This window comes from Bombina bombina, chromosome 2 (assembly GCF_027579735.1).
Source record: "Bombina bombina isolate aBomBom1 chromosome 2, aBomBom1.pri, whole genome shotgun sequence".
NCBI classification, from domain to species: domain Eukaryota; kingdom Metazoa; phylum Chordata; class Amphibia; order Anura; family Bombinatoridae; genus Bombina; species Bombina bombina.
This window is the reverse complement of record NC_069500.1, coordinates 907,627,483-907,654,495: the sequence shown is the minus strand read 5'-3', so window position 1 is coordinate 907,654,495 and position 27,013 is coordinate 907,627,483. Positions and strand designations below refer to the sequence as shown.

Genomic DNA, 27,013 nt, shown 5'->3' with positions numbered 1-27,013 from the left:
TATTTTTTCAGGTCATATTTGAAAGGACATTAAACTCCTTTTGCTCCTGTGTAAAATTGTGCTTGGCTGACACTCCCTACAGAAGCCAAAAAGCAAATTCTATAACCTGCAAATGTGGCAAATCATTCTGAAAATATAAAGCAGATTTTGCCTCTCTAGGGTACGTCGGTCAATCACCATTTTTACACAAAACAAGAAATGTTTTTAAAGGCACATGAAACCCAAAATATTTATTTCATGATACAGATAGAGCATGCAATTTTAAAAACCTTTCTAGTTTACTTCTATAATCAATTTTCTTTGTTCTCTTAGTGTCTTTTGTTGAAAAGCAGGGACGTAAGCTCAGGAGCATGCACGTGTCTGAAGCACTATATGGCAGCAGTTTTGCAAGAATGTAATCAATTTGCAAGAGCACTAGATGGCAGCACTATTTCCTCCCATGTAGTGCTACAGATGCGTACCTAGGTATCTCTTCAACACAGAATGTCATGGGAACAAAGCATATTTGATAGTAGAAGTAAATTGGAAACTTTTTTTTCTTCAAATGGAATGCTCTGTCTGAATCAGAAAAGAAAATGTTGGGGTTTCATATCCCTTTAATAAACATTTTAAGTTGAAGGTTTCATTTAAAGTAAAGTTCTATGTCCACATAGAGTCGTTTATTTTGTATTATAATGCTTTTTAGTACTGTGGAGCAATTGCCTTTTTTTTTTTAAATGTGTTTTTTGCTTAAAGGGACATTAAACCCAAATATTTTCTTTCATGATTCATATAGAGAATACCATTTTAAACAACTTTCTAATGTACTTCTCTTATCTAATTTTCTTCATTCTCTTGATATGCTTTCCTGAAAAGCATATCTAGATAGGCTCAGTAGCTTCTGATAGGTGGCTGCACATAGATGCCTCATGTGATTGGCTCACCAATGTGCACTGATATTGCTTTAACAAATGATATTTATAGATTGCAGCAAATTAGGTAATGGAAGTCATTTGGAATGTTGTTTAAAACTGTATTCTCTATCTGAATCATGAAAGACAATTTTTGGGTTTAATGGCCCTTTAATACAGTAGCATCATGTATTTAGTTTAGTGTTGACGTTTTAATGTAATCTTTTTCCTAAAATAACAACAGCTTAAAGCAAAATATGATTGAGGAAGCACATTTATTGTTCATTAAACAGATTGTGTGAGAGATAAGAGAAGAAATGAAATATTTCCCCAAACTCTGGTTGCTATGGTAACATAGATTATTTTAAAAAAAAAAATGCAAGTACCTGTGTCATTTAGAGAAAAACATATTTTTTCATTACAGTTGATCACTGAGCATTTTGTAGATTATAAAAATGCACAGTTAACAAACTGTAAGCATTAGGAAGTCTCACATTCATTCAGGCAAACATTATTTGTGGTTCAAATAGGAGATAACACATCACACAAGTGATTTTAGGCTGATTTAATGGTTTTAATGGTGAATTTAATATTTTTATTGTCATTTAAAGGCAATCAAAGAGACACTGTCAGCAGTTTTACATTAATTATTATACTGGTGTGTTTCAAATTTAAATTGCATTGTATATAGTATTATTGCTGTTTACAGTTTACTTTCCTGATTTTATTTTGTAACTGATTCTGCTATGTCAGCTTTTGCTCTTATTGAAGGAAATGATTCATTTTCAGGGCAATATTATGTAGGGGAGTGTAAAAACGATTTTAAAGATGAAGAATCGGTTCAATTGCCATAGAGGAAAGATTAATACCTTTGAGGGTATAGTATCTTTCATTCACCAAGTACATTGAACTGCAGAAAGTCATTTATGGTTTTAATATTGAAAAAAAAAATTTTTTTTGAGGTAGAGAAAGGAAATTTTATGTGATTGAAGCTTTCCACCACCAACCAAAAAAGGTGCATTAGACGGTAACAAATGAAATGCTGTATTTTAGAGCTTATAGGATGCTGTAGTATAGATCAGGTGACCTGCAGGGTTTAGTGAAAAGATCTGTGTCTTCCCTGAGTTAAAAAGACATGAAACCCAAAAAAATTCTTTCATGATTCAGATAGAGAATATAATTTTTTTTTTTTTAAATTCTTTTTATTAAGAGCAACATAGGTGAAGAACAGTATTCACATCTATTAAATACAAGTCAAGCCCAATCGCAGTTGGGCACAAAGTCATTAAGCATTTCTCATCAAAACAGCAATTTAGATGTCTGTAACATACATGAAATCTCAACAGTGTTCACCAGTAGTTAACTCTAGTTTTTGAATTTGATAAACCCATCCCAAACCCCCCTCCCAACCTTCCCAACTAGAACTAACCAAACCCCGTACCCTCCCACACCTTTCAAACTAGAACTTAAAGTTCTTCACAATAATCTGTTACGCCTCTGGTTAGTGCTCAGTGTGGAGAAAGAAAAAAAAAAGGTCCCCCCTCTCTCTCTATCAGGGGCTCCTCTCTGAACAAAGATCACACTCCTCTTTCTCAGTCTTTCCCTCTCCTTTATGAGTCCGTTAAGGGGAATATATGTGTCCATTCCCCCCTCAGGGAGCTTTCTAGGAATATTTCAGTGTGGCGAAAAAGCAATAATATCTGCCTCTGAATTTGCAATTCGAAGGTTAGTATTAATCTGCGCCATTTCTTTAGGAACAGGTTAAGTCTGTTGCCTACGTCCACTCTAGTGTCTATTTGTTCTATAAATAGTTGCGTTTGAAGAAGATTACGAAAGTGTGCTATAGTCGGTTTTGTCCTCTTAGTCCAGTGTTGAAGAATGCATTTTCGTGCAAGTAAAACAGTCATTGTCAGTTCTGAGTCACACTGTCTATGTTGGGTGTCCCAGGTAAGGAACAGGACATCAGTGGGTTCCAGAGAAATTGAAACTTTCAGTTTTCTGTTGATCCAATATTGTATTTGGTGCCAAAATTGTCTTATCACCGTGCATTCCCATATGCAGTGTATCAGAGAATATAATTTTAAACAACTTTCTAATTTACTTCTATTATCTAATTTGTTTCATTCTGTTGGTATCATTTGTTGAAGGAGCTGCAATGCACTACTGGTTTCTAATTGAACACATGGGTGAGCCAATGACAGTCGGTATATAAATGCAGCCACCAAAATGCAGCCACTATGCTGCTCCTGAGCTTACATAGATAAACCTTTCAGCAAAGGATAACAAGAGAATGAAGCAAAATAAATAATAGATGTACATTGGAAAGTTGTTTAAAATTGTATGCTCTGTCTGAATCATGAAAGAAAGAAAAAAATTGGGTTTCATGTCCCTTTAAGCACTGTTACTTTGTAGTGCTTTTTATGTTATAAGCTAAACCTTCTTATACCTAACATAAATATTTTCTAAGGACAGTTCTGGTGAATCTCATTTCTAGACTGTCATGTAAATTGAAGGAATATTGTGAGCTCTGCTTTGAATCCACTTACAGTTTTCACATTTTAGATGGCAGTGTTGAATGCTATCCTAAGCACAAAATAATTGCATAATTTAAAATACATTTATTTAATAATTTATGCAAAAAAAAGGTTGCAACATTTGAATATTAGCTCATTTTACCTTTAAAGGGACATGAAACCCCAAAATTTTCTTTCATCATTCAGATAGAGAATACAATTTAAATAAGTTTCCAATTTACTTCTATAATCAAATTTGCTTTATTCTTTTGTTATTTTTTGTTGAAGACATATCTAGATAGGTAGCGTGAATATGTCTGGAGCACTACATGACAGGAAATAGTACTGCCATTTAGTACTGTTGCTAATGTATAACAATGTTACAAAACTGCTGCCATATATTACCACACACGCGCGCACACTCCTGAACTTAACTTCTTTCTTTTCAACAAAGGATAACAAGAAAACAAAGGAAATTTGATAATAGAAGTACATTGGAAAGCTGTTTAAAATTGTATGCCCTATATGAATTATGAAAGACAAATTTGGGGTTTTATTTCCTTTTAATATTGTCTAAATTTTTAGCCGGGTGGTAAGTAAAATTATACTAAACGAAAAGTACAACCTTTCTACCACAGTGTTCAATGCTAGGGCACATGTGTGAAAGGCAGTGAAAGGGCAGACACAAAGGAGTCAAATAATACGAACAGATAAATAATAGCCGCTGTGGGCTTACCCACTGGTGGACGCTCCTCACTAGGACTGTTATCATCCAGAGCCGCCACGTTCCCATCTGGGTATGCCTTTTTCAGCTATCCTCCGCCCTTCAGTGACGTCACCTGACCGGCCTCTCTCAACACTCATTGTTCCTTGTCACGTAAACCCCAGGCACTTTATAACCGGTAGGCTGTTGGTATCGGCAATCTCCTCAAGAATACGGCCTCCAGTCTTCAGCCCAATCACGGAAAGCCACAACATAATTAGAGGGGACTCCCTGTTAGATTCCGGAGCTGGATCATTGTTTGTATGAAGGAAGAGAATATCAAAGGAAAAGGATGATCCTCTCTCAATAAAATGCATATATTTTATTTCTTCAATATAAAATGTATAAAGATTAACTCATACTGTTACTCAGGCTGATAGTAATTTTGTAACAATGTGCTGATAGTCACTAATAAATATGCATAAATATTATACTGTATTTCTTCAATGTAAACTCACCTCCATTAAATGGACATAATACTCATATGCTAAATCACTTGAAGGTGATGCAGCATAACTGTAAAAAGCTGACATGAAAATATCACCTGAACATCTCTATGTAAAAAGGTATAAAAAAAAGGTATGTAAAAGATATTTTACCTCAAAATTTCTTCAGCTCACCAGAGTAAGTGCTCTGTGAACAGTTAGATTTACTGTAAAGCTGCTAGTTGGAAAAAAACACAATAGCAAATCAGCATCAGCAGTGCTGAGGCCTTGCATTGCTTTGCTGTGATCTCACAAGATTTCACAGTAAATTCCTTAAACTGAATATGAAAATTATGTGACTGTACCTGCACATGCTAGATGCACACTCCCTTGGAAGTCCTGGGACTAAAGTCTCTTTACAGTGGGGTGTGAAAACGTAAGGAAATTTGAGGTAAAATATGTTCTTTTTTGACATAGAGATGCTCAGGTGATATTTTATAGTCCGCTTTTTACAGCTATGCTGCATCACTTTCAAGTGCTTCGACATTTAGGTATTATGTCCCTTTAAGAGCAAACAAGCTGACAGGGCTAAGTGTGTCAGTGTTAGCTCTTAATGGAGGTGATTGAAGAAATAAAGTATATGCATTTAATTGAGAGTGGATCATCCTTTTCTTTTGATATTGTAAGTAAAATCATCCTGGTGGTGCACCCATTAAAAAAGGTCCTGGGGAGAACACTGAGTCATGAGAAACACCTACGTTATTTTTACTGAAACGAGTGGCTGTTAATGTGAAAATAAACTTTCATCATTAAGATACTACATGCATTTAAAAAAAAAGAAGAAAGAAAAGATGATTACATTACTTCTATTATCAAATTTGCTTTGTTCCCTCAGTATTCTTTTTTGAAAAGTAAACATAGGTAGACTCAGGAGCTCTCATATGTCTAACACTCTCGCAGTAATGTTTGCAACAATGTTTGTAGCAATGTTATACATTCTTACAATTTACACTTACAATTAATATAATTAAAACTATAAATCTTCATATTATTCTCAGGTTAATATTTGAATACATCTATCTATCTAGCATTTATTTACTGTTTAAAGTTTTTTTGGGTACGATATAAGGACAAGGAATTTCCTTTTAATAAATATATATATATATATATTTCTTTCTAAACAGATAGCACTCCAGACTTCAATCACGATAACCCAGGGTGCTGCAAGAAGTCTTAATATTGAGCAAAAAAAGCACACTCCAATGGGGATTATTGCAAAATAATCCCTTTTGGAGTACGCTTTTTTTGCTAAAAATATAAATATAGATATAGATAGATATATAGATATATATATATATATATATATATATATATATATATATATATATCAGGGACGTGCACTCATAGGAGGCAGGGGAGGCAGTGCCTACCCTGCCATATGTGGCCAAAGCTTAATTAAAACAAAAGAAAAAGTAAAAAAAAAAAATTTCCCCCCCATGTAATGCTATGGAGAGGCAGGTACAGGAACGCTTCTCTCCATTGCAGTACATGGGTCAAAGGAAAAGCTGTGCTGCAGCGCCACCTGTGTTCTGTCAATATATTGGCAGCAAACATTTGGACCAATAGGAGGCACCCCTCTTGATGCCTCCTAGCAAGTGAAGATAGATTAATCAGGAGGATGCAGTGAGCAGGGTCATGTGACACAACTGGAAGCTGAGGTAAACCTAAGAACAGATGACACCAAGCAGAAGAGTAAAGTAGTATTCTACATCTCTTGTGATTCACAAATTGTGTTCAGATATAGCTGATTAACAGGGGGGGACAGTAAGTGAGCATAACCCAATACTGACAGGAAGTCTAAGGGTCAATTCAAATTTAAATCCATAATTTAAAACCCAGAGTTTGAAGTTAAGTGTGCAGTGTCCACATTATTTTTTTTGACATTGAATATTGCTAAGCCTCCCTTTTTCATGGTTATTTGATTTAATTAGGTACAAACTCCATATATGTTATGTCTGTTCAGTCAGAGGATGCAGTATCTATTTTTATTTTTCTCTGTGTCTCCATTTATTTAAAGACTGCTGTTAACTTGTAATTCACAAATCAATTGGAAGCTGTTGTATTGTGTTTTTAATATGTGCTGCTTTTATACAAGTTTATATTAATAAAAAGGAGATAATGAGTCATTTAAAAAATATATGTAATTATTGCAGTTAAATGTTTTTAGAAATAATGCCACTGTAAATTAACTGGTTAAACACATAGTCAAAGGGAGACATTTAAAATTAAACTTTCATGATTGAGGTAGAGCATGCTATTTTAATAGACTTTTCTAGTTATTTATATTTTGAGAATTAGCATCAATTGTTACTGGCCCCATGTCAGCAAATCAAATTAGTTTTGAAAGGAACATGAAAGTCATAATTACATTTCCATCATTCAGATAGAAATTGCACAAAAAAATAAATAAATACACTTTCTATTTTACTTTTATTATTATGTACTTCATTCTTTTGGTATCCTTTGGTGTCCTTTGTTGAAGAGCATACCTAAGTGGGATGTGCACGTGCGTTTCTTGAACACCATATTGCAGCAGTATTGAAAACTTGTCGTTTGTGTAAAACTTGTATGGTAAATTATTTCTATTTTTACAATACAGTAGTGAGTAGAGAAGAGATTGTGTATCATTCTAATTGCTTAGTAACTGGCACTGTGCCACAGAATTGTGTGAGTGTGTATGTGAGCAGAGTGTGTGTGCTTTATTCTCCAGGTAATCAATACATTTCCGATGAGCTGGTGCTTTAGTACAGTGTTTCTCAACAATGGTCCTCAAGTACCCCAATAGACCAGGTTTTCATTATAGCTGAATCAGTACACAGGTGAAGTAATCAGCTGATCAGTAACTCAGTGGTTACTAACTTGCTCTCACCCATCATCTGATTATGTCACCTGTGCACTGGTTCAGCTATCATTTAAACCTGCCCTGTTGGGGGTACTTGCGGCCCTCTGGACATGTGTTTCTCCGGCGTATCATATCTAGTGCCTCACCAGCCTCTGACCTCACTGCACATCACTGATATATATATATATATATACACAAAAGTCTCAAAGAACAGCACTCTCCATTACTTAATCCTTTTATTTGGTTAACATTTTCAGGGTCTCCCCGTCCTCAGACCAGACAATCAAATTGAACGGGGAAGACCCCAAAAACGTTAACCAAATAAAAGGATTAAGTAACAAAGAGTGCTGTTCTTTTAGACTTTTGTGGAAGAATATTTTGAATTGCACCCCAGCAGCTGTTTTGTATATAGGAAGTGAGTGCTGGATCCCACAATGGAATATATATATATATATATATATATTTATATATACACACACAATATTTATATACATGTGCTCACAATTTGCTTCTAAGTATCCTTAATATACTTTATTCAATTTTCACCATTCCTTTTCCAACTCTAGGTATTCTTCAATAGTTGAAACCGACAGCGGGACAGTCACAGATCTTTTTCATTTCACTGTTTACAATGCTGACAACAATCGTCTGGATAATCAAATGTTCACTATCACTATCACAGCTGCTCAACAAGTCTTTCCTGTTCTTTCTGGAAACCAGATATTGGTAGGTGTTCCACCAACATAAAATGCACTGCTATTGATAGCCAAATCAGAGAGTTTGGGAAAACATCACTCTGTTGGGCATGGAACCCTGGATCAGCCACTTGCAGATTGTAAAATGACAGGGTCCAAAGTATAATAAATAGACAACGTTTTGGGTCTTCAATCAGCCCTTAGTCATGTCTAAGACATGACTAGGGGCTGATTGTAGGCCTGAAACGTTGTCTATTTGTTACACTTTGGACCCTTCCATGTTACATAAAAGTCGCTTTTTAAAAAATATTTGGTGGCTGGAACTTAACTTTATTTTACTGCTAATAGATAGCCAACAGCATCAGCATATTTAGTGATGGGCCAGACAAATAAAACATTGTCAGCCTTTTACCTTCTAATTGTTACATTAGAAATATATATATATATATATATATATATATATATATATATACATGAAATGAAAGGAAGAAAAGACAGGCGCACAAGGCACAATTCAAGTGTAGAGTTTTTATTATGAATAATAGACACACAGTTAGAAACACTTACTAGATTAAAAACAAAATGTGCATTGAGAGCATGTGCTCCTGGGATTATCGCAGCACCTGTGGCACCGGGGATTAGATATTCTTCTCCTCTCCGTTCACAATGAGAGCAATTGGGCGGCGGTGTTCCGGATCCTGTCACCCAAACTCTAGTGACACTGGTAGCCAACAGTACTTTATAAATGCTTTCCCATAAAGTCTTTGTTTGGTTTTAGATGCCTGACGCGTTTCCCCCGACTCCGGTCGGGCTTTTTCAAAGGCAGAGTGGATTGAAACAGGCGCCTGTTTGTTTTAAAGGCGTGTTAACCAATCAGGTTAGAGGTGTGCGCTCTTTGTCCAATCGTTACTGGAAGGTGTGAGCGCATATAGGAAAGTCCCGGATTGGGGTTAAAAGCTCGTGTGTTATACTCCATTAGATGCAATCACTATGCTTAATGCAGAGTTTCATGTGGAGGACATATCAAATATTAAATACAGAAAACAACCATGATACATACATGTAAGGCATATACAGAGAACGGACAAACAGACCTAAAGTATTCTCATTTGTTACAACCACAGATATATTGTGTAATAAAACATATTATAAGGCTAAAATACGGGTATGCATTGTGTGTTTAAAATACTACCTCTGGGACCCCTAATTATCACATTGAGGGTAATAAACGATCTTTCATAAGTTTTATTAGTGTATATAACTGATATATAGCCCTGATGAGGATTTCTATAATAAGCCTAAACTTGAACCTATAAACTTATAATAAAAATTGACGTTATAAAGGATAAGGTAAAAATATAAATATAAAAACTTGTAGAGTTCTGTCCTTATTAATTTTAATTTTAGAATGACTTTAAAGTTATATGTAGATTGGGAAATTTAAATATATAAATAGAGGATTGTTAACTGGATGACTATTTTTTTCTAAACGTATAGACAAGATTATTTATGTTTTTAATTTTTAATTGTTATATATATACTTATAGCAAATGATTCCATAGATTTTGTTTAAGGGAATAACGTTGCTGTATAGAAAAGATGATCTTGAAAATAAACCTATTCTATATAGTTCTAATGAATTTAGGAATAAACATGTTCTTAATTTCATTTTCTTTATTTCTGGCAATGGTCAGAGGATGCCCTGAAAAAAAGGTTCAAGGGGGATATGATTTTGTAATATATTAGGCTAGGTAAAAGTTAATATTTTTAAACTAATATAAAATAGTGTCAGAATTTATAAAAATGTGTGAAAATTTATAAAATTTTTTTATAGTTTTCTGAGTTAAAATTGATTAATTAAAATTTGAATTAAAAAGTAATAAATAAATTAATCATGGAAAGAAAAAAATTTCTTCACTAAAAAAAATTGCTATGAAAGGTGCTAGCTCTATGGAGATTCTAAAAGACCAAGGAACATAGAGACTAGTTTGTTGTATTATATGAATGCCGCTACATCTATATCGATGTTGAGCCCTAGGGGTTGTAGTGTTTTAAGCTTATATATCCACTTTGTTTCTAGTTTTCTTAGTTCAAGTAATCTATTTGGTTTTGTATGTGGCACTTGGTCAATTACTTGTACCTTTAGCAAACTAAAGGTCCAAAGGTGGACAATTGGCTAACAAATTGGAAAAGGTACCATGAAATGTGGAAAACCAAGATGTAATATGTGCAAACACATAAACAAAGCACCCACATTCCATAATAGCCAATCCACAGAAACATACAGTATAGATTTTAGAAGCAACTGTGATTCAATTTATGTAGTTTATTTATTGGAATGTGGATGTGGCCTATTATACATAGGGCGCACAAAAAGAAAGATAAGACGCAGGATAAATGAGCATCTATACAATATTAAAGAAAAAATGGAGAACCATAGTGTACCAAAACATTTTTTGGATTGCCATAGGAGTAATCCTAGTTCGCTAAAGGTACAAGTAATTGACCAAGTGCCACATACAAAACCAAATAGATTACTTGAACTAAGAAAACTAGAAACAAAGTGGATATATAAGCTTAAAACACTACAACCCCTAGGGCTCAACATCGATATAGATGTAGCGGCATTCATATAATACAACAAACTAGTCTCTATGTTCCTTGGTCTTTTAGAATCTCCATAGAGCTAGCACCTTTCATAGCAATTTTTTTTAGTGAAAAATTTTTTTTCTTTCCATGATTAATTTATTTATTACTTTTTAATTCAAATTTTAATTAATCAATTTTAACTCAGAAAACTATAAAAAAAAATTATAAATTTTCACAAATTTTTATAAATTCTGACACTATTTTATATTAGTTTAAAAATATTAACTTTTACCTAGCCTAATATATTACAAAATCATATCCCCCTTGAACCTTTTTTTCAGGGCATCCTCTGACCATTGCCAGAAATAAAGAAAATGAAATTAAGAACATGTTTATTCCTAAATTCATTAGAACTATATAGAATAGGTTTATTTTCAAGATCATCTTTTCTATACAGCAACGTTATTCCCTTAAACAAAATCTATGGAATCATTTGCTATAAGTATATATATAACAATTAAAAATTAAAAACATAAATAATCTTGTCTATACGTTTAGAAAAAAATAGTCATCCAGTTAACAATCCTCTATTTATATATTTAAATTTCCCAATCTACATATAACTTTAAAGTCATTCTAAAATTAAAATTAATAAGGACAGAACTCTACAAGTTTTTATATTTATATTTTTACCTTATCCTTTATAACGTCAATTTTTATTATAAGTTTATAGGTTCAAGTTTAGGCTTATTATAGAAATCCTCATCAGGGCTATATATCAGTTATATACACTAATAAAACTTATGAAAGATCGTTTATTACCCTCAATGTGATAATTAGGGGTCCCAGAGGTAGTATTTTAAACACACAATGCATACCCGTATTTTAGCCTTATAATATGTTTTATTACACAATATATCTGTGGTTGTAACAAATGAGAATACTTTAGGTCTGTTTGTCCGTTCTCTGTATATGCCTTACATGTATGTATCATGGTTGTTTTCTGTATTTAATATTTGATATGTCCTCCACATGAAACTCTGCATTAAGCATAGTGATTGCATCTAATGGAGTATAACACACAAGCTTTTAACCCCAATCCGGGACTTTCCTATATGCGCTCACACCTTCCAGTAACGATTGGACAAAGAGCGCACACCTCTAACCTGATTGGTTAACACGCCTTTAAAACAAACAGGCGCCTGTTTCAATCCACTCTGCCTTTGAAAAAGCCCGACCGGAGTCGGGGGAACCGCGTCAGGCATCTAAAACCAAACAAAGACTTTATGGGAAAGCATTTATAAAGTACTGTTGGCTACCAGTGTCACTAGAGTTTGGGTGACAGGATCCGGAACACCGCCGCCCAATTGCTCTCATTGTGAACGGAGAGGAGAAGAATATCTAATCCCCGGTGCCACAGGTGCTGCGATAATCCCAGGAGCACATGCTCTCAATGCACATTTTGTTTTTAATCTAGTAAGTGTTTCTAACTGTGTGTCTATTATTCATAATAAAAACTCTACACTTGAATTGTGCCTTGTGCGCCTGTCTTTTCTTCCTTTCATTTCATGTAACTACATCCGAGCCAAGACCAGTGGGATTGCTGGCTGGGAACAGGCGGCACTTTCAGCGGCACTGCAATCAAAATTGAATTGCTTTCTGTATGGTTCATTTGAACGTTATCCCTCACCAATTCAGGATCATCTGCAAAATATAAGAAAACTCTCTGTTTTAACACTCAAGGTACCGTCCCAATCCTAATAGAATTCTAAAAACTGTTTACTCTAAGTCTAAATGTGACCGGGGACTAAAATTATAAAATCCCATTTTATGACTGTGATTACATCTATGGACTTTTGATAAACACAAATTTCCAGTTTTGTCTATTAGGGTATAATCTAATCATTTATTTACAACATCTTGTTTTTTATTTATAGTATTATTATTATTATTATGTTTCTTATTTTTTGTTTTCTTTTTTAATATTTTTTCAACTTCAGAAGTTTTTTAAATCCTCAGTTTTAAATTGCTTACTTAGCTTTTTATTATATTTAAAGGTATATTTAAAGGTGTTTTTATTGCTAGACAAATTTCCATTATACCGTCATAGTGGTATCAATAGATAATAATCAATAAGAAAATTGGGTTCAGAACATAAGCGCATAAAATCACAAATAGTGTTTTATATATATATATATATATAACACAGTTCTCTATTGACAGCTCTTACTGATGTGTAATAGGAAATGGCATTTTACATATTCTGCACTTATAAAATGCGCTTGTTTTGTATTGCAGGTAGAAGAAGGAGGGAGAATTCTATTATCCACTCGTTATATTCTTGCCACAGATTCTATAACATCAGAGAAACAAATGACAGTTAAAATAGTCAGTAGACCAAAGTTTGGTTACCTTGAAAATATTAAAAGCGGTAAGAATTTTGTATTCTTTTCTTGTGCTTCAGAATACCCCCCCCAAAAAAAGTATTATTAGTAGATGAAAATACTTTAATTAAACATATGTTATTGTTGATTTTATAGTAATATGACCACATTAAAAGTGTCAATTTGTTTAGAAGGATGAGCAAATGCCCCTTTCTCCAACATAGGTGTGTCCGGTCCACGGCGTCATCCTTACTTGTGGGATATTCTCTTCCCCAACAGGAAATGGCAAAGAGCCCAGCAAAGCTGGTCACATGATCCCTCCTAGGCTCCGCCTACCCCAGTCATTCTCTTTGCCGTTGTACAGGCAACATCTCCACGGAGATGGCTTAGAGTTTTTTTTAGTGTTTAACTGTAGTTTTTATTATTCAATCAAGAGTTTGTTATTTTGAAATAGTGCTGGTATGTACTATTTACTCAGAAACAGAAAAGAGATGAAGATTTCTGTTTGTATGAGGAAAATGATTTTAGCAACCGTAACTAAAATCCATGGCTGTTCCACACAGGACTGTTGAGAGCAATTAACTTCAGTTGGGGGAACAGTGTGCAGTCTCTTGCTGCTTGAGGTATGACACATTCTAACAAGACGATGTAATGCTGGAAGCTGTCATTTTCCCTATGGGATCCGGTAAGCCATGTTTATTACGATCATAAATAAGGGCTTCACAAGGGCTTATTAAGACTGTAGACTGTTTCTGGGCTAAATCGATTCATTATTAACACATATTTAGCCTTGAGGAATCATTTTATCTGGGTATTTTGATATAATAATATCGGCAGGCACTGTATTAGACACCTTATTCCTTAGGGGCTTTCCCAAAGCTTAAGCAGAGCCTCATTTTCGCGCCGGTGTGGCGCACTTGTTTTTGAGAGGCATGGCATGCAGTCGCATGTGAGAGGAGCTCTGATGCTTAGAAAAGACTTTCTGAAGGCGTCATTTGGTATCGTATTCCCCTTTGGGCTTGGTTGGGTCTCAGCAAAGCAGATACCAGGGACTGTAAAGGGGTTAAAGTTTAAAACGGCTCCGGTTCCGTTATTTTAAGGGTTAAAGCTTCCAAATTTGGTGTGCAATACTTTTAAGGCTTTAAGACACTGTGGTGAAAATTTGGTGAATTTTGAACAATTCCTTCATGTTTTTTCGCAATTGCAGTAATAAAGTGTGTTCAGTTTAAAATTTAAAGTGACAGTAACGGTTTTATTTTAAAACGTTTTTGTACTTTGTTATCAAGTTTATGCCTGTTTAACATGTCTGAACTACCAGATAGACTGTGTTCTGAATGTGGGGAAGCCAGAATTCCTATTCATTTAAATAAATGTGATTTATGTGATAATGACAATGATGCCCAAGATGATTCCTCAAGTGAGGGGAGTAAGCATGGTACTGCATCATTCCCTCCTTCGTCTACACGAGTCTTGCCCACTCAGGAGGCCCCTAGTACATCTAGCGCGCCAATACTCCTTACTATGCAACAATTAACGGCTGTAATGGATAATTCTGTCAAAAACATTTTAGCCAAAATGAACCCTTGTCAGCGTAAGCGTGGCTGCTCTGTTTTAGATACTGAAGAGCATGACGACGCTGATATTAATATCTCTGAAGGGCCCCTAACCCAGTCTGATGGGGCCAGGGAGGTTTTGTCTGAGGGAGAAATTACTGATTCAGGGAACATTTCTCAACAGGCTGAACCTGATGTGATTGCATTTAAATTTAAGTTGGAACATCTCCGCATTCTGCTTAAGGAGGTATTATCCACTCTGGATGATTGTGAAAAGTTGGTCATCCCAGAGAAACTATGTAAAATGGACAAGTTCCTAGAGGTGCCGGGGCTCCCAGAAGCTTTTCCTATACCCAAGCGGGTGGCGGACATTGTTAATAAAGAATGGGAAAGGCCCGGTATTCCTTTCGTCCCTCCCCCCATATTTAAAAAATTGTTTCCTATGGTCGACCCCAGAAAGGACTTATGGCAGACAGTCCCCAAGGTCGAGGGAGCGGTTTCCACTTTAAACAAACGCACCACTATACCCATAGAGGATAGTTGTGCTTTCAAAGATCCTATGGATAAAAAATTAGAAGGTTTGCTTAAAAAGATGTTTGTTCAGCAGGGTTACCTTCTACAACCAATTTCATGCATTGTCCCGGTCGCTACAGCCGCATGTTTCTGGTTCGATGAGCTGATAAAGACGCTCGATAGTGATTCTCCTCCTTATGAGGAGATTATGGACAGAATCAATGCTCTCAAATTGGCTAATTCTTTCACCCTAGACGCCACTTTGCAATTGGCTAGGTTAGCGGCTAAGAATTCTGGGTTTGCTATTGTGGCGCGCAGAGCGCTTTGGTTGAAATCTTGGTCGGCTGATGCGTCTTCCAAGAACAAGCTACTAAACATTCCTTTCAAGGGGAAAACGCTGTTTGGCCCTGACTTGAAAGAGATTATCTCTGATATCACTGGGGGTAAGGGCCACGCCCTTCCTCAGGATCGGCCTTTCAAGGCAAAAAATAGACCTAATTTTCGTCCCTTTCGTAAAAACGGACCAGCCCAAAGTGCTACGTCCTCTAAGCAAGAGGGTAATACTTCTCAAGCCAAGCCAGCTTGGAGACCAATGCAAGGCTGGAACAAGGGAAAGCAGGCCAAGAAACCTGCCACTGCTACCAAGACAGCATGAAATGTTGGCCCCCGATCCGGGACCGGATCTGGTGGGGGGCAGACTCTCTCTCTTCGCTCAGGCTTGGGCAAGAGATGTTCTGGATCCTTGGGCGCTAGAAATAGTCTCCCAAGGTTATCTTCTGGAATTCAAGGGACTTCCCCCAAGGGGGAGGTTCCACAGGTCTCAGTTGTCTTCAGACCACATAAAAAGACAGGCGTTCTTACATTGTGTAGAAGACCTGTTAAAAATGGGAGTGATTCATCCAGTTCCATTAAGAGAACAAGGGATGGGGTTCTACTCCAATCTGTTCATAGTTCCCAAAAAAGAGGGAACGTTCAGACCAATCTTAGATCTCAAGATCTTAAACAAGTTTCTCAAGGTTCCATCGTTCAAGATGGAAACCATTCGAACTATTCTTCCTTCCATCCAGGAAGGTCAATTCATGACAACGGTGGATTTAAAGGATGCGTATCTACATATTCCTATCCACAAGGAACATCATCGGTTCCTAAGGTTCGCATTCCTGGACAAACATTACCAGTTCGTGGCGCTTCCTTTCGGATTAGCCACTGCTCCAAGGATTTTCACAAAGGTACTAGGGTCCCTTCTAGCTGTGCTACGACCAAGGGGCGTTGCGGTAGTACCTTACTTGGACGACATTCTGATTCAAGCGTCGTCCCTTCCTCAAGCAAAGGCTCACACGGACATCGTCCTGGCCTTTCTCAGATCTCACGGATGGAAAGTGAACGTGGAAAAGAGTTCTCTATCCCCGTCAACAAGGGTTCCCTTCTTGGGAACAATTATAGACTCCTTAGAAATGAGGATTTTTCTGACAGAGGTCAGAAAAACAAAACTTCTAGACTCTTGTCGGATACTTCATTCCGTTCCTCTTCCTTCCATAGCTCAGTGCATGGAAGTGATCGGGTTGATGGTAGCGGCAATGGACATAGTTCCTTTTGCGCGCATTCATCTAAGACCATTACAACTGTGCATGCTCAGTCAGTGGAATGGGGACTATACAGACTTGTCTCCGAAGATACAAGTAAATCAGAGGACCAGAGACTCACTCCGTTGGTGGCTGTCCCTGGACAACCTGTCACAAGGGATGACATTCCGCAGACCAGAGTGGGTCATTGTCACGACCGACGCCAGTCTGATGGGCTGGGGCGCGGTCTGGGGATCCCTGAAAGCTCAGGGTCTTTGGTCTCGGGAAGAATCTCTTCTACCGATAAATATTCTGGAACTGAGAGCGATATTCAATGCTCTCAAGGCTTGGCCTCAGCTAGCGAGGACCAAGTTCATACGGTTTCAATCAGACAACATGACAACTGTTGCGTACATCAACCATCAGGGGGGAACAAGGAGTTCCCTAGCGATGGAAGAAGTGACCAAAATCATTCTATGGGCGGAGTCTCACTCCTGCCACCTGTCTGCTATCCACATCCCAGGAGTGGAAAATTGGGAAGCGGATTTTCTGAGTCGTCAGACATTGCATCCGGGGGAGTGGGAACTCCATCCGGAAATCTTTGCCCAAGTCACTCACCTGTGGGGCATTCCAGACATGGATCTGATGGCCTCTCGTCAGAACTTCAAAGTTCCTTGCTACGGGGCCAGATCCAGGGATCCCAAGGCGGCTCTAGTGGATGCACTAGTAGCACCTTGGACCTTCAAACTAGCTTATGTGTTCCCGCCATTTCCTCTCATCCCCAGGCTGGTAGCCAGGATCAATCAGGAGAGGGCGTCGGTGATCTTGATAGCTCCTGCGTGGCCACGCAGGACTTGGTATGCAGATCTGGTGAATATGTCATCGGCTCCACCTTGGAAGCTACCTTTGAGACGAGACCTTCTTGTTCAGGGTCCGTTCGAACATCCGAATCTGGTTTCACTCCAGCTGACTGCTTGGAGATTGAACGCTTGATTTTATCGAAGCGAGGATTCTCAGATTCTGTTATCGATACTCTTGTTCAGGCCAGAAAGCCTGTAACTAGAAAGATTTACCACAAAATTTGGAAAAAATATATCTGTTGGTGTGAATCTAAAGGATTCCCTTGGGACAAGGTTAAGATTCCTAGGATTCTATCCTTCCTTCAAGAAGGATTGGAAAAAGGATTATCTGCAAGTTCCCTGAAGGGACAGATTTCTGCCTTGTCGGTGTTACTTCACAAAAAGCTGGCAGCTGTGCCAGATGTTCAAGCCTTTGTTCAGGCTCTGGTTAGAATCAAGCCTGTTTACAAACCTTTGACTCCTCCTTGGAGTCTCAATTTAGTTCTTTCAGTTCTTCAGGGGGTTCCGTTTGAACCCTTACATTCCGTTGATATTAAGTTATTATCTTGGAAAGTTTTGTTTTTAGTTGCAATTTCTTCTGCTAGAAGAGTTTCAGAATTATCTGCTCTGCAGTGTTCTCCTCCTTATCTGGTGTTCCATGCAGATAAGGTGGTTTTACGTACTAAACCTGGTTTTCTTCCAAAAGTTGTTTCTAACAAAAACATTAACCAGGAGATTATCGTACCTTCTCTGTGTCCGAAACCAGTTTCAAAGAAGGAACGTTTGTTGCACAATTTGGATGTTGTTCGCGCTCTAAAATTCTATTTAGATGCTACAAAGGATTTTAGACAAACATCTTCCTTGTTTGTTGTTTATTCAGGTAAAAGGAGAGGTCAAAAAGCAACTTCTACCTCTCTCTCTTTTTGGATTAAAAGCATCATCAGATTGGCTTACGAGACTGCCGGACGGCAGCCTCCCGAAAGAATCACAGCTCATTCCACTAGGGCTGTGGCTTCCACATGGGCCTTCAAGAACGAGGCTTCTGTTGATCAGATATGTAGGGCAGCGACTTGGTCTTCACTGCACACTTTTACCAAATTTTACAAGTTTGATACTTTTGCTTCTTCTGAGGCTATTTTTGGGAGAAAGGTTTTGCAAGCCGTGGTGCCTTCCATTTAGGTGACCTGATTTGCTCCCTCCCTTCATCCGTGTCCTAAAGCTTTGGTATTGGTTCCCACAAGTAAGGATGACGCCGTGGACCGGACACACCTATGTTGGAGAAAACAGAATTTATGTTTACCTGATAAATTTCTTTCTCCAACGGTGTGTCCGGTCCACGGCCCGCCCTGGTTTTTTTAATCAGGTCTGATAATTTATTTTCTTTAACTACAGTCACCACGGTACCATATGGTTTCTCCTATGCAAATATTCCTCCTTAACGTCGGTCGAATGACTGGGGTAGGCGGAGCCTAGGAGGGATCATGTGACCAGCTTTGCTGGGCTCTTTGCCATTTCCTGTTGGGGAAGAGAATATCCCACAAGTAAGGATGACGCCGTGGACCGGACACACCGTTGGAGAAAGAAATTTATCAGGTAAACATAAATTCTGTTTTTTTGATCTTCAAATTGTAAAATGAATATTCTCCTTAACATCCATTTTACTATTAATCAGCCAGATTACGAGTTTTGCGTTATGAGTGGCTCGCTACTAACTTGCATGTTATTTCCACCGCTCACCTTTAATAGCACTGCTATTACAGGTTTGCAAAAAGCCGGCGTTTGTGGGCAATATGGCAGCGTTGAACTCCATACCGCACACAAATACCAACGCTGCTTTGAGCTGCTTTGACGTGCTCATGCACAATTTCTCCATAGACACCAATGGGGAGAGCCGGCTAAAATAAAGCCTAACACCTGCAATCACGGAGCATAAAACTCTGTAACGCAGCCACATTGATGTCTATGGGGAAACAAAATGTACGTTTACACCTAACACCCTAACATAAACCCTGAGTTTAAACACCCCTAATCTGCCGCCCCGACATCGCCGACACCTACATTACACTTATTAACCCCTAATCTGCCGCCCCCAATGTCGCCGCCACCTACCTACACGTATTAACCCCTAATCTGCCGCCCCCAATGTCGCCGCTACCTACATAAATTTAGGGTTACGTTAGGGTTAGGGGTTAATAACTTTAGTATACTGGCGGCGACATTAGGGGCAACAGATTAGGGGTTAATAAGTGTAGTTAGCTGGCGGTGATTTTGGGGGCAACAGATTAGGGGTTAATAACAGTAATGTAGGTTGCAGCGATGTTAGGGACAGCAGATTAGGGTTTAATAAATGTATGTAGATGGCGGCGACATTGGGGGCAGCAGATTAGGGGTTAATAATATTTCTCTTGTAAGGTGTATCCAGTCCACGGATCATCCATTACTTGTGGGATATTCTCATTCCCAACAGGAAGTTGCAAGAGGACACCCACAGCAGAGCTGTTATATAGCTCCTCCCCTCACTACCATACCCAGTCATTCTCTTGCAACTCTCAACAAGCATGGAGGTAGTAAGAAAGAGTGGTGAAACTTTTATCTTGGAAAGTTCTTTTTTTGGTAGCTATTTCCTTGGCTCGTAGAGTCTCCGAGTTTTCTGCCTTACAATGTGATTCTCCTTATCTGATTTTTCATACGGATAAGGTAGTCCTGCGTACCAAACCTGGGTTTTTACCTAAGGTGGTATCTAACAAGAATATCAATCAAGAGATTGTTGTTCCATCCTTGTGTCCTAATCCTTCTTCGAAGAAGGAACGTCTATTACACAATCTGGACGTGGTCCGTGCTTTAAAGTTTTACTTACAAGCTACTAAAGATTTTCGTCAAACATCTGCTTTGTTTGTTGTCTACTCTGGACAGAGGAGAGGTCAAAAGGCTTCGGCAACCTCTCTTTCTTTTTGGCTAAGAAGCATAATCCGCTTAGCCTATGAGTCTGCTGGACAGCAGCCTCCTGAAAGGATTACAGCTCATTCCACTAGAGCTGTGGCTTCCACTTGGGCCTTTAAAAATGAGGCTTCTGTTGAACAGATTTGCAAGGCGGCGACTTGGTCTTCGCTTCATACTTTTTCAAAATTCTACAAATTTGATACTTTTGCTTCTTCGGAGGCTATTTTTGGGAGAAAGGTTTTACAGGCAGTGGTACCTTCCGTTTAAGTACCTGCCTTGTCCCTCCCTTCATCCGTGTACTTTAGCTTTGGTATTGGTATCCCACATGTAATGGATGATCCGTGGACTGGATACACCTTACAAGAGAAAACACAATTTATGCTTACCTGATAAATTTATCAGTGGTGTATCCAGTCCACGGCCCGCCCTGTCATTTTAAGGCAGGTAATTTTTAAATTTAAACTACAGTCACCACTGCACCCTATGGTTTCTCCTTTCTCTGCTTGTTTTCGGTCGAATGACTGGATATGGTAGTGAGGGGAGGAGCTATATAACAGCTCTGCTGTGGGTGTCCTCTTGCAACTTCCTGTTGGGAATGAGAATATCCCACAAGTAATGGATGATCCGTGGACTGGATACACCACAAGAGAAATAAATTTATCAGGTAAGCATAAATTGTGTTTTAACTAGTGTTTGCGATGCGGGAGTGCGGCAGTTTAGGGGTTAATATGTTTATTATAGTGACTGCGATGTTCAGAGCGGCAGATTAGAGGTTAATAATTTTATTTTAGTGTTTGCGATGCGGGAGGGCCTCGGTTTAGATTGGATCAGCCAATAGGATTGAAGTTGGCAGATGTGGGTCACTGTGTGCTCCCTGTTAATATATATGTATATGAACATATACATATATATTTATGAGTTAATATGTGTATATACACACATGTTAATAAATAAAAATATATTTATTAGTCCTAAAGCCTGTGTACACGGGCCAATTTTTTTAAATACTGCTGTCCCAACCCTTGCTCCCTCTCTCTCCCCCCTCTCTTTTGCGCTCTCTCTCTCTCCCCCATCTTTTGCTCTCTCCCCCCTCTTTTGCTCTCTCTCTCTTCCCCCTCTTTTGCTCTCTCTCTCCTCCTCTTTTGCTCTCTCCCCCCCTCTTTTGCTCTCTCCCCCCTCTTTTGCTCTCTCTCTCCCCTCTTTTGCTCTCTCTCCCCCCTCTTTTGCTCTCTCTCTCCCCTCTTTTGCTCTCTCTCCCCCTCTTTTGCTCTCTCTCCCCCTCTTTTGCTCTCTCTCCCCCTCTTTTGCTCTCTCTCCCCCTCTTTTGCTCTCTCTCCCCCTCTTTTGCTCTCTCTCTCTCCCCCCTCTTTTGCTCTCTCTCCCCCCTCTTTTGCTCTCTCTCCCCCCTCTTTTGCTCTCTCTCCCCCCTCTTTTGCTCTCTCTCTCCCCTCTTTTGCTCTCTCTCTCCCCCCTCTTTTGCTCTCTCTCTCCCCCCTCTTTTGCTCTCCCTCTCCCCCCTCTCTTTTGTGCTCTCTCTCTCCCTCTTTTGCGCTCTCTCTCCCCCTTCTCTTTTGCACTCTCTCCCCCTCTTTTTTGCGCTCTCTCTATCCCTCTTTTGCGCTCTCTACCCCTTCTCTTTTGCGCTCTCTCTCCCCCCTCTTTTGCACTCTCTCTCCCCCCTCTCTTTTGAGCTCTCTCCCCTTTTGTGCTCTCTCCCCCTCTTTTGCGTACTCTCTCTTTCCCCCTCTTTTGCGTGCTCTCTCTCTCCCCCTCTTTTGTGCTCTCTCTCTCCCCCTCTTTTGCGCGCTCTCTCTTCCCCTCTTTTGCGCTCTCTCTCCCCCTCTTTTGCTCTCTCTCTCCCCCTATTTTGCGCTCTCCCCCTATTTGCTCTCTCTCCCCCCTTCTTTTGCTCTCTCTCTCTCTTCCCCCTCTTTTGCTCTCTCCTCCTCTTTTGCTCTCTCCCCCCTCTTTTGCTCTCCCCCCTCTTTTGCTCTCCCCCCTCTTTTGCTCTCTCCCCCCTCTATTGCTCTCTCTCTCCCCCCTCTTTTGCTCTCTCCCCCCTCTTTTGCTCTTTCTCTCCCCCCTCTTTTGCTCTTTCTCTCCCCCCTCTTTCGCTCTCTCTCCCCCCTCTTTTGCTCTCTCTCCTCTCTTTTGCGCTCTCTCCCCTCTCTTGCTCTCTCTCCCCTCTTTTTTGCTCTCTCTCCACTCTCTTTCCCCCCTCTCTTTTGCTCGCTTTCTCTCTTTCCCCCCTCTCTTTTGCTCTTTCCCTCCTCTCTTTTGGTCTCTCCCCACTGTCTTTTGGTCTCTCTCCCCCTCCTCTCTCCCCTCTGTTTTGCTCTCCCCTCTGTTTTTCTCTCTCACTTGACCATGCCGCTGCCACCACGGCTGCTCCCGTCGGCCACGCCCCTTCACGCACGCTCCCGTCTGCCACACCCCTTGCCACGCCTCGTCGACCTCGCCCCCATCACGGCATGCCCGGTCACGCCCCCATCACGGCATGTCCGGCCACGCCCCCACCAGGCAGCTTCCACAGTGCGCACTCCTCTGCTGCTCAAGGCCAGGCATGTTTGTCCTTGTGCAGTCTCTACTGCGCATGACTGCATCTGACAAACATGCCTGGCCTTTTATTATATAGGATATATTAATATACTTACAGCTAGATTACGAGTTTTGCGTTATGAGCAGTGCGGTGCTAACGTGCAGTTTATTCTCACCGCTCACTTTCCTACAGCGCTGGTATTACAGGTTTTTACAAACCCGGCGTTAAAAGGCAAGAAGTGAGCGTAGAGCAAAATTGAGCTCCATACCGCACTCCAATACCAGCGCTGCTTAAGTCAGCGGTGAGCTGGTTGTACGTGCTCGTGCACGATTTCCCCATAGACATCAATGGGGAGAGCCGGCTGAGAAAAAGTCTAACACCTGCAAAAAAGCAGTGTAAAACTCAGTAACGCAGCCCCATTGATTCCTATGGGGAAACTAAAGTTATGTTTACACCTAACACCCTAACATGAACCCTGAGTCTAAACACCCCTAATCTTACACTTATTAACCCCTAATCTGCCGCCCCCAACATCGCCGACACCTACATTATATTTATTAACCCTAATCTGCCGCTCTGGACATCGCCACCACCTACATTATACTTAGGAACCCCTAATCTGCTGCCCCCAACATCGCCAACACCTACATTATATTTATTAACCCCTAATCTCCCTCCCCAAATGTCGCCTCAACCCACCTACATTTATTAACCTCTAATCTGCCACCCCCAACGTCGCCGCCACTATTCTAAATTTATTAACCCCTAAACCTAAGTCTAACCCTAACACCCTCTAACTTAAATATAATTTAAATAAATCTAAATAAAATTCCTAACATTAACTAAATAATTCCTATTTAAAACTAAATACTTACCTATAAAATAAACCCTAAGCTAGCTACAATATAACTAATAGTTACATTGTAGCTAGCTTAGGGTTTATTTTTATTTTACAAGCAAGTTTGTATTTATTTTAACTAGGTAGAATAGTTACTAAATAGTTATTAACTATTTACTAACTGCCTAGCTAAAATAAATACAAATTGCCCTGTAAAATAAAACCTAACCTGAGTTACACTAACACCTAACACTACACTACAATTAAATAACTTACCTAAATTAAATACAATTAAATAAATTAAATTTAAAAAAAAACAAAAAAAAAACAAACACTAAATTACAGAAAATAAAAAACAAATTACAAGATATTTAAACTAATTACACCTAATCTAAGAGCCCTATCAAAACAAAAAAGCCCCCCCAAAATAGAAAAAACCCTAACCTAAACTAAACTACCAATAGCCCTTAAAATGGCCTTTTGCGGGGCATTGCCCCAAAGAAATCAACTCCTTTACCTGTAAAAAAAAAAATACAAACAACCCCCCCAACAGTAAAACCCACCACCCACACAACCAACCCCCCAAATAAAACCCTAACTAAAAAAACCTAAGTTCCCCATTGCCCTGAAAAGGGCATTGCTCTATTGCAGCCCAAAGCCCTAACCTAAAAAATAAACCCACCCAATACACCCATAAAAAATCCTAACACTAACCCCGAAGATTCACTTACCGGGAGAAGTCTTCATCCAAGCAGCAAGATGTCCTCAACGAAGCCGGCAGAAGTGGTCCTCCAGACAGGCAGAAGTGGTCCTCCAGACAGGCAGAAGTCTTCACCAGAAGGCATCTTCTATCTTCATCCTTCCGACACGGAGCGGCTCCATCTTCAAGACATCCAGCGCGGAGCATCCTCTTCTTTCGATGGCTAACGACGAATGAAGGTTCCTTTAAATGACGTCCTCCAAGATGGCGTCCCTTAGATTCCGATTGGCTGATAGAATTCTAGCAGCCAATCGCAATTAAGGTTGAAAAAAATCCTATTGACTAATGCAATCAGCCAATAGGATTGAGCTCGCATCCTATTGGCTAATTAGGATTAGAATTGCATCAGCCAATAGGATTTTTTCAACCTTAATTCCGATTGGCTACTAGAATTCTATCAGCCAATCGGAATCTAAGGGACGCCATCTTGGATGACGTCATTTAAAGAAACCTTCATTCGTCATTAGCCATTGAAAGAAGAGGATGCTCCGCGCCGGATGTCTTGAAGATGGAGCCGCTCCGCGTCGGAAGGATGAAGATAGAGGATGCCGTCTGGATGAAGACTTCTGCCTGTCTGGAGGACCACTTCTGCCGGCTTCGTTGAGGACATCTTGCCGCTTGGATGAAGACTTCTCCCGGTAAGTGAATCTTCGGGGGTTAGTGTTAGGATTTTTTAAGGGTGTATTGGGTGGGTTTATTTTTTAGGTTAGGGCTTCGGGCTGCAATAGAGCTAAATGCCCTTTTAAGGGCAATGCCCATCCAAATGCCCTTTTCAAGGCAATGGGGAGCTTAGGTTTTTTTAGTTAGGGTTTTATTTGGGGAGTTGGTTGTGTGGGTGGTGGGTTTTACTGTTGGGGGGGTTGTTTGTATTTTTTTTACAGGTAAAAGAGCTGATTTCTTTGGGGCAATACCTCGCAAAAGGCCCTTTTAAGGGCTCTTGGTAGTTTAGTTTAGGCTAGGGTTTTTTTTATTTTGGGGGTGCTTTTTTATTTTGAAAGGGCTCTTAGATTAGGTGTAATTAGTTTAAATATCTTGTAATTTGTTTTTTATTTTCTGTAATTTAGTGTTTGTTTTTTTTGGTAATTTAGCTAATTTTATTTAATTGTATTTAATTTGTTATTTAATTGTAGTGTAGTGTTAGGTGTTAGCGTAACTTAGGTTAGGTTTTATTTTACAGGTCAATTTGTATTTATTATAGCTAGGTAGTTATTAAATAGTTAATAACTATTTAGTAACTATTCTACCTAGTTAAAATAAATACAAACTTGCCTGTAAAATAAAAATAAACCCTAAGCTAGCTACAATGTAACTATTAGTTATATTGTAGCTATCTTAGTGTTATTTTATAGGTATTTCGTTTTAAATAGGTAATGATAGTAATTTGTATTTAGATTTATTTAAATTATATTTAAGTTAGGGGGTGTTAGCATTAGACTTAGATTTAGGGGTTAATAAATTTAGAATAGTGGCGGCAACGTTGGGGACTTCAGATTAGGGGTTAATAAATGTAGGTAGGTGGCGGCAATGTTGGGGGCAGCAGATTAGGGGTTAATAATATTTAACTAGTGTTTGCGAGGCGGGAGTGCGGCGGTTTAGGGGTTAATATGTTTATTATAGTGGCGGCGATGTCCGGAGCGGCAGATTAGGGGGTTAAAAATGTTATTATAGTGTTTGCGATGCGGGAGGGCCTCGGTTTAGGGGTTAATAGGTAGTTTATGGGTGTTAGTGTACTTTGTAGCACTTTAGTTATGAGTTTTATGTTACGGCGTTGTAACATAAAACTTATAACTACTGACTTTAAAATGCGTTAGGAATCTTGTCGGTAGAGGGTGTACCGCTCACTTTTTGGCCTCCCAAGACAAACTCGTAATACCGGCGCTATGGAAGTCCCATAGAAAAAAGGCTTTACGAAATTTACGGAAGTTGGTTTGCGGTAAGGCCAAAAAAGTGTGCGGTACACCTATACCTGCAAGACTCGTAATACCAGCGGGCGTAAAAAAGCAGCGTTAGACCTGTTAACGCTGCTTTTTAAACTTACCGCACAACTCGTAATCTAGCCGATATATATTTATGAGTTAATATGTGTATAAACGCACATATTAATAAATAAATATATATATATATTAATATACATATATATTTACAATATGCTGCCCATTGCTGCGCGACCTACCCCCTTTGCTGTGCTAGTTCTCATGTTGTGTCTCACGGCATGAGAACGAGGCTCCTGTTGGAGCCTATACAAGTGCGTTTTTATGAGCGCAACGCTTCCGTGCAATGGCATTGCACCTATCTTGTAAAACCAGCT

General features: G+C 39.0%; 1 protein-coding gene across 1 annotated transcript in view; it reads left to right on the top strand.

The window, feature by feature from the left end:
- Positions 1–27,013, top strand: part of FRAS1 (Fraser extracellular matrix complex subunit 1) — an 868,578-nt gene that overhangs the window by 745,576 nt on the left and 95,989 nt on the right. Inside the window, 2 exon segments of the mRNA XM_053703296.1 lie at positions 8,060–8,223; positions 13,080–13,208. Of these exon segments, the coding sequence (XP_053559271.1) occupies positions 8,060–8,223; positions 13,080–13,208 (293 nt within the window).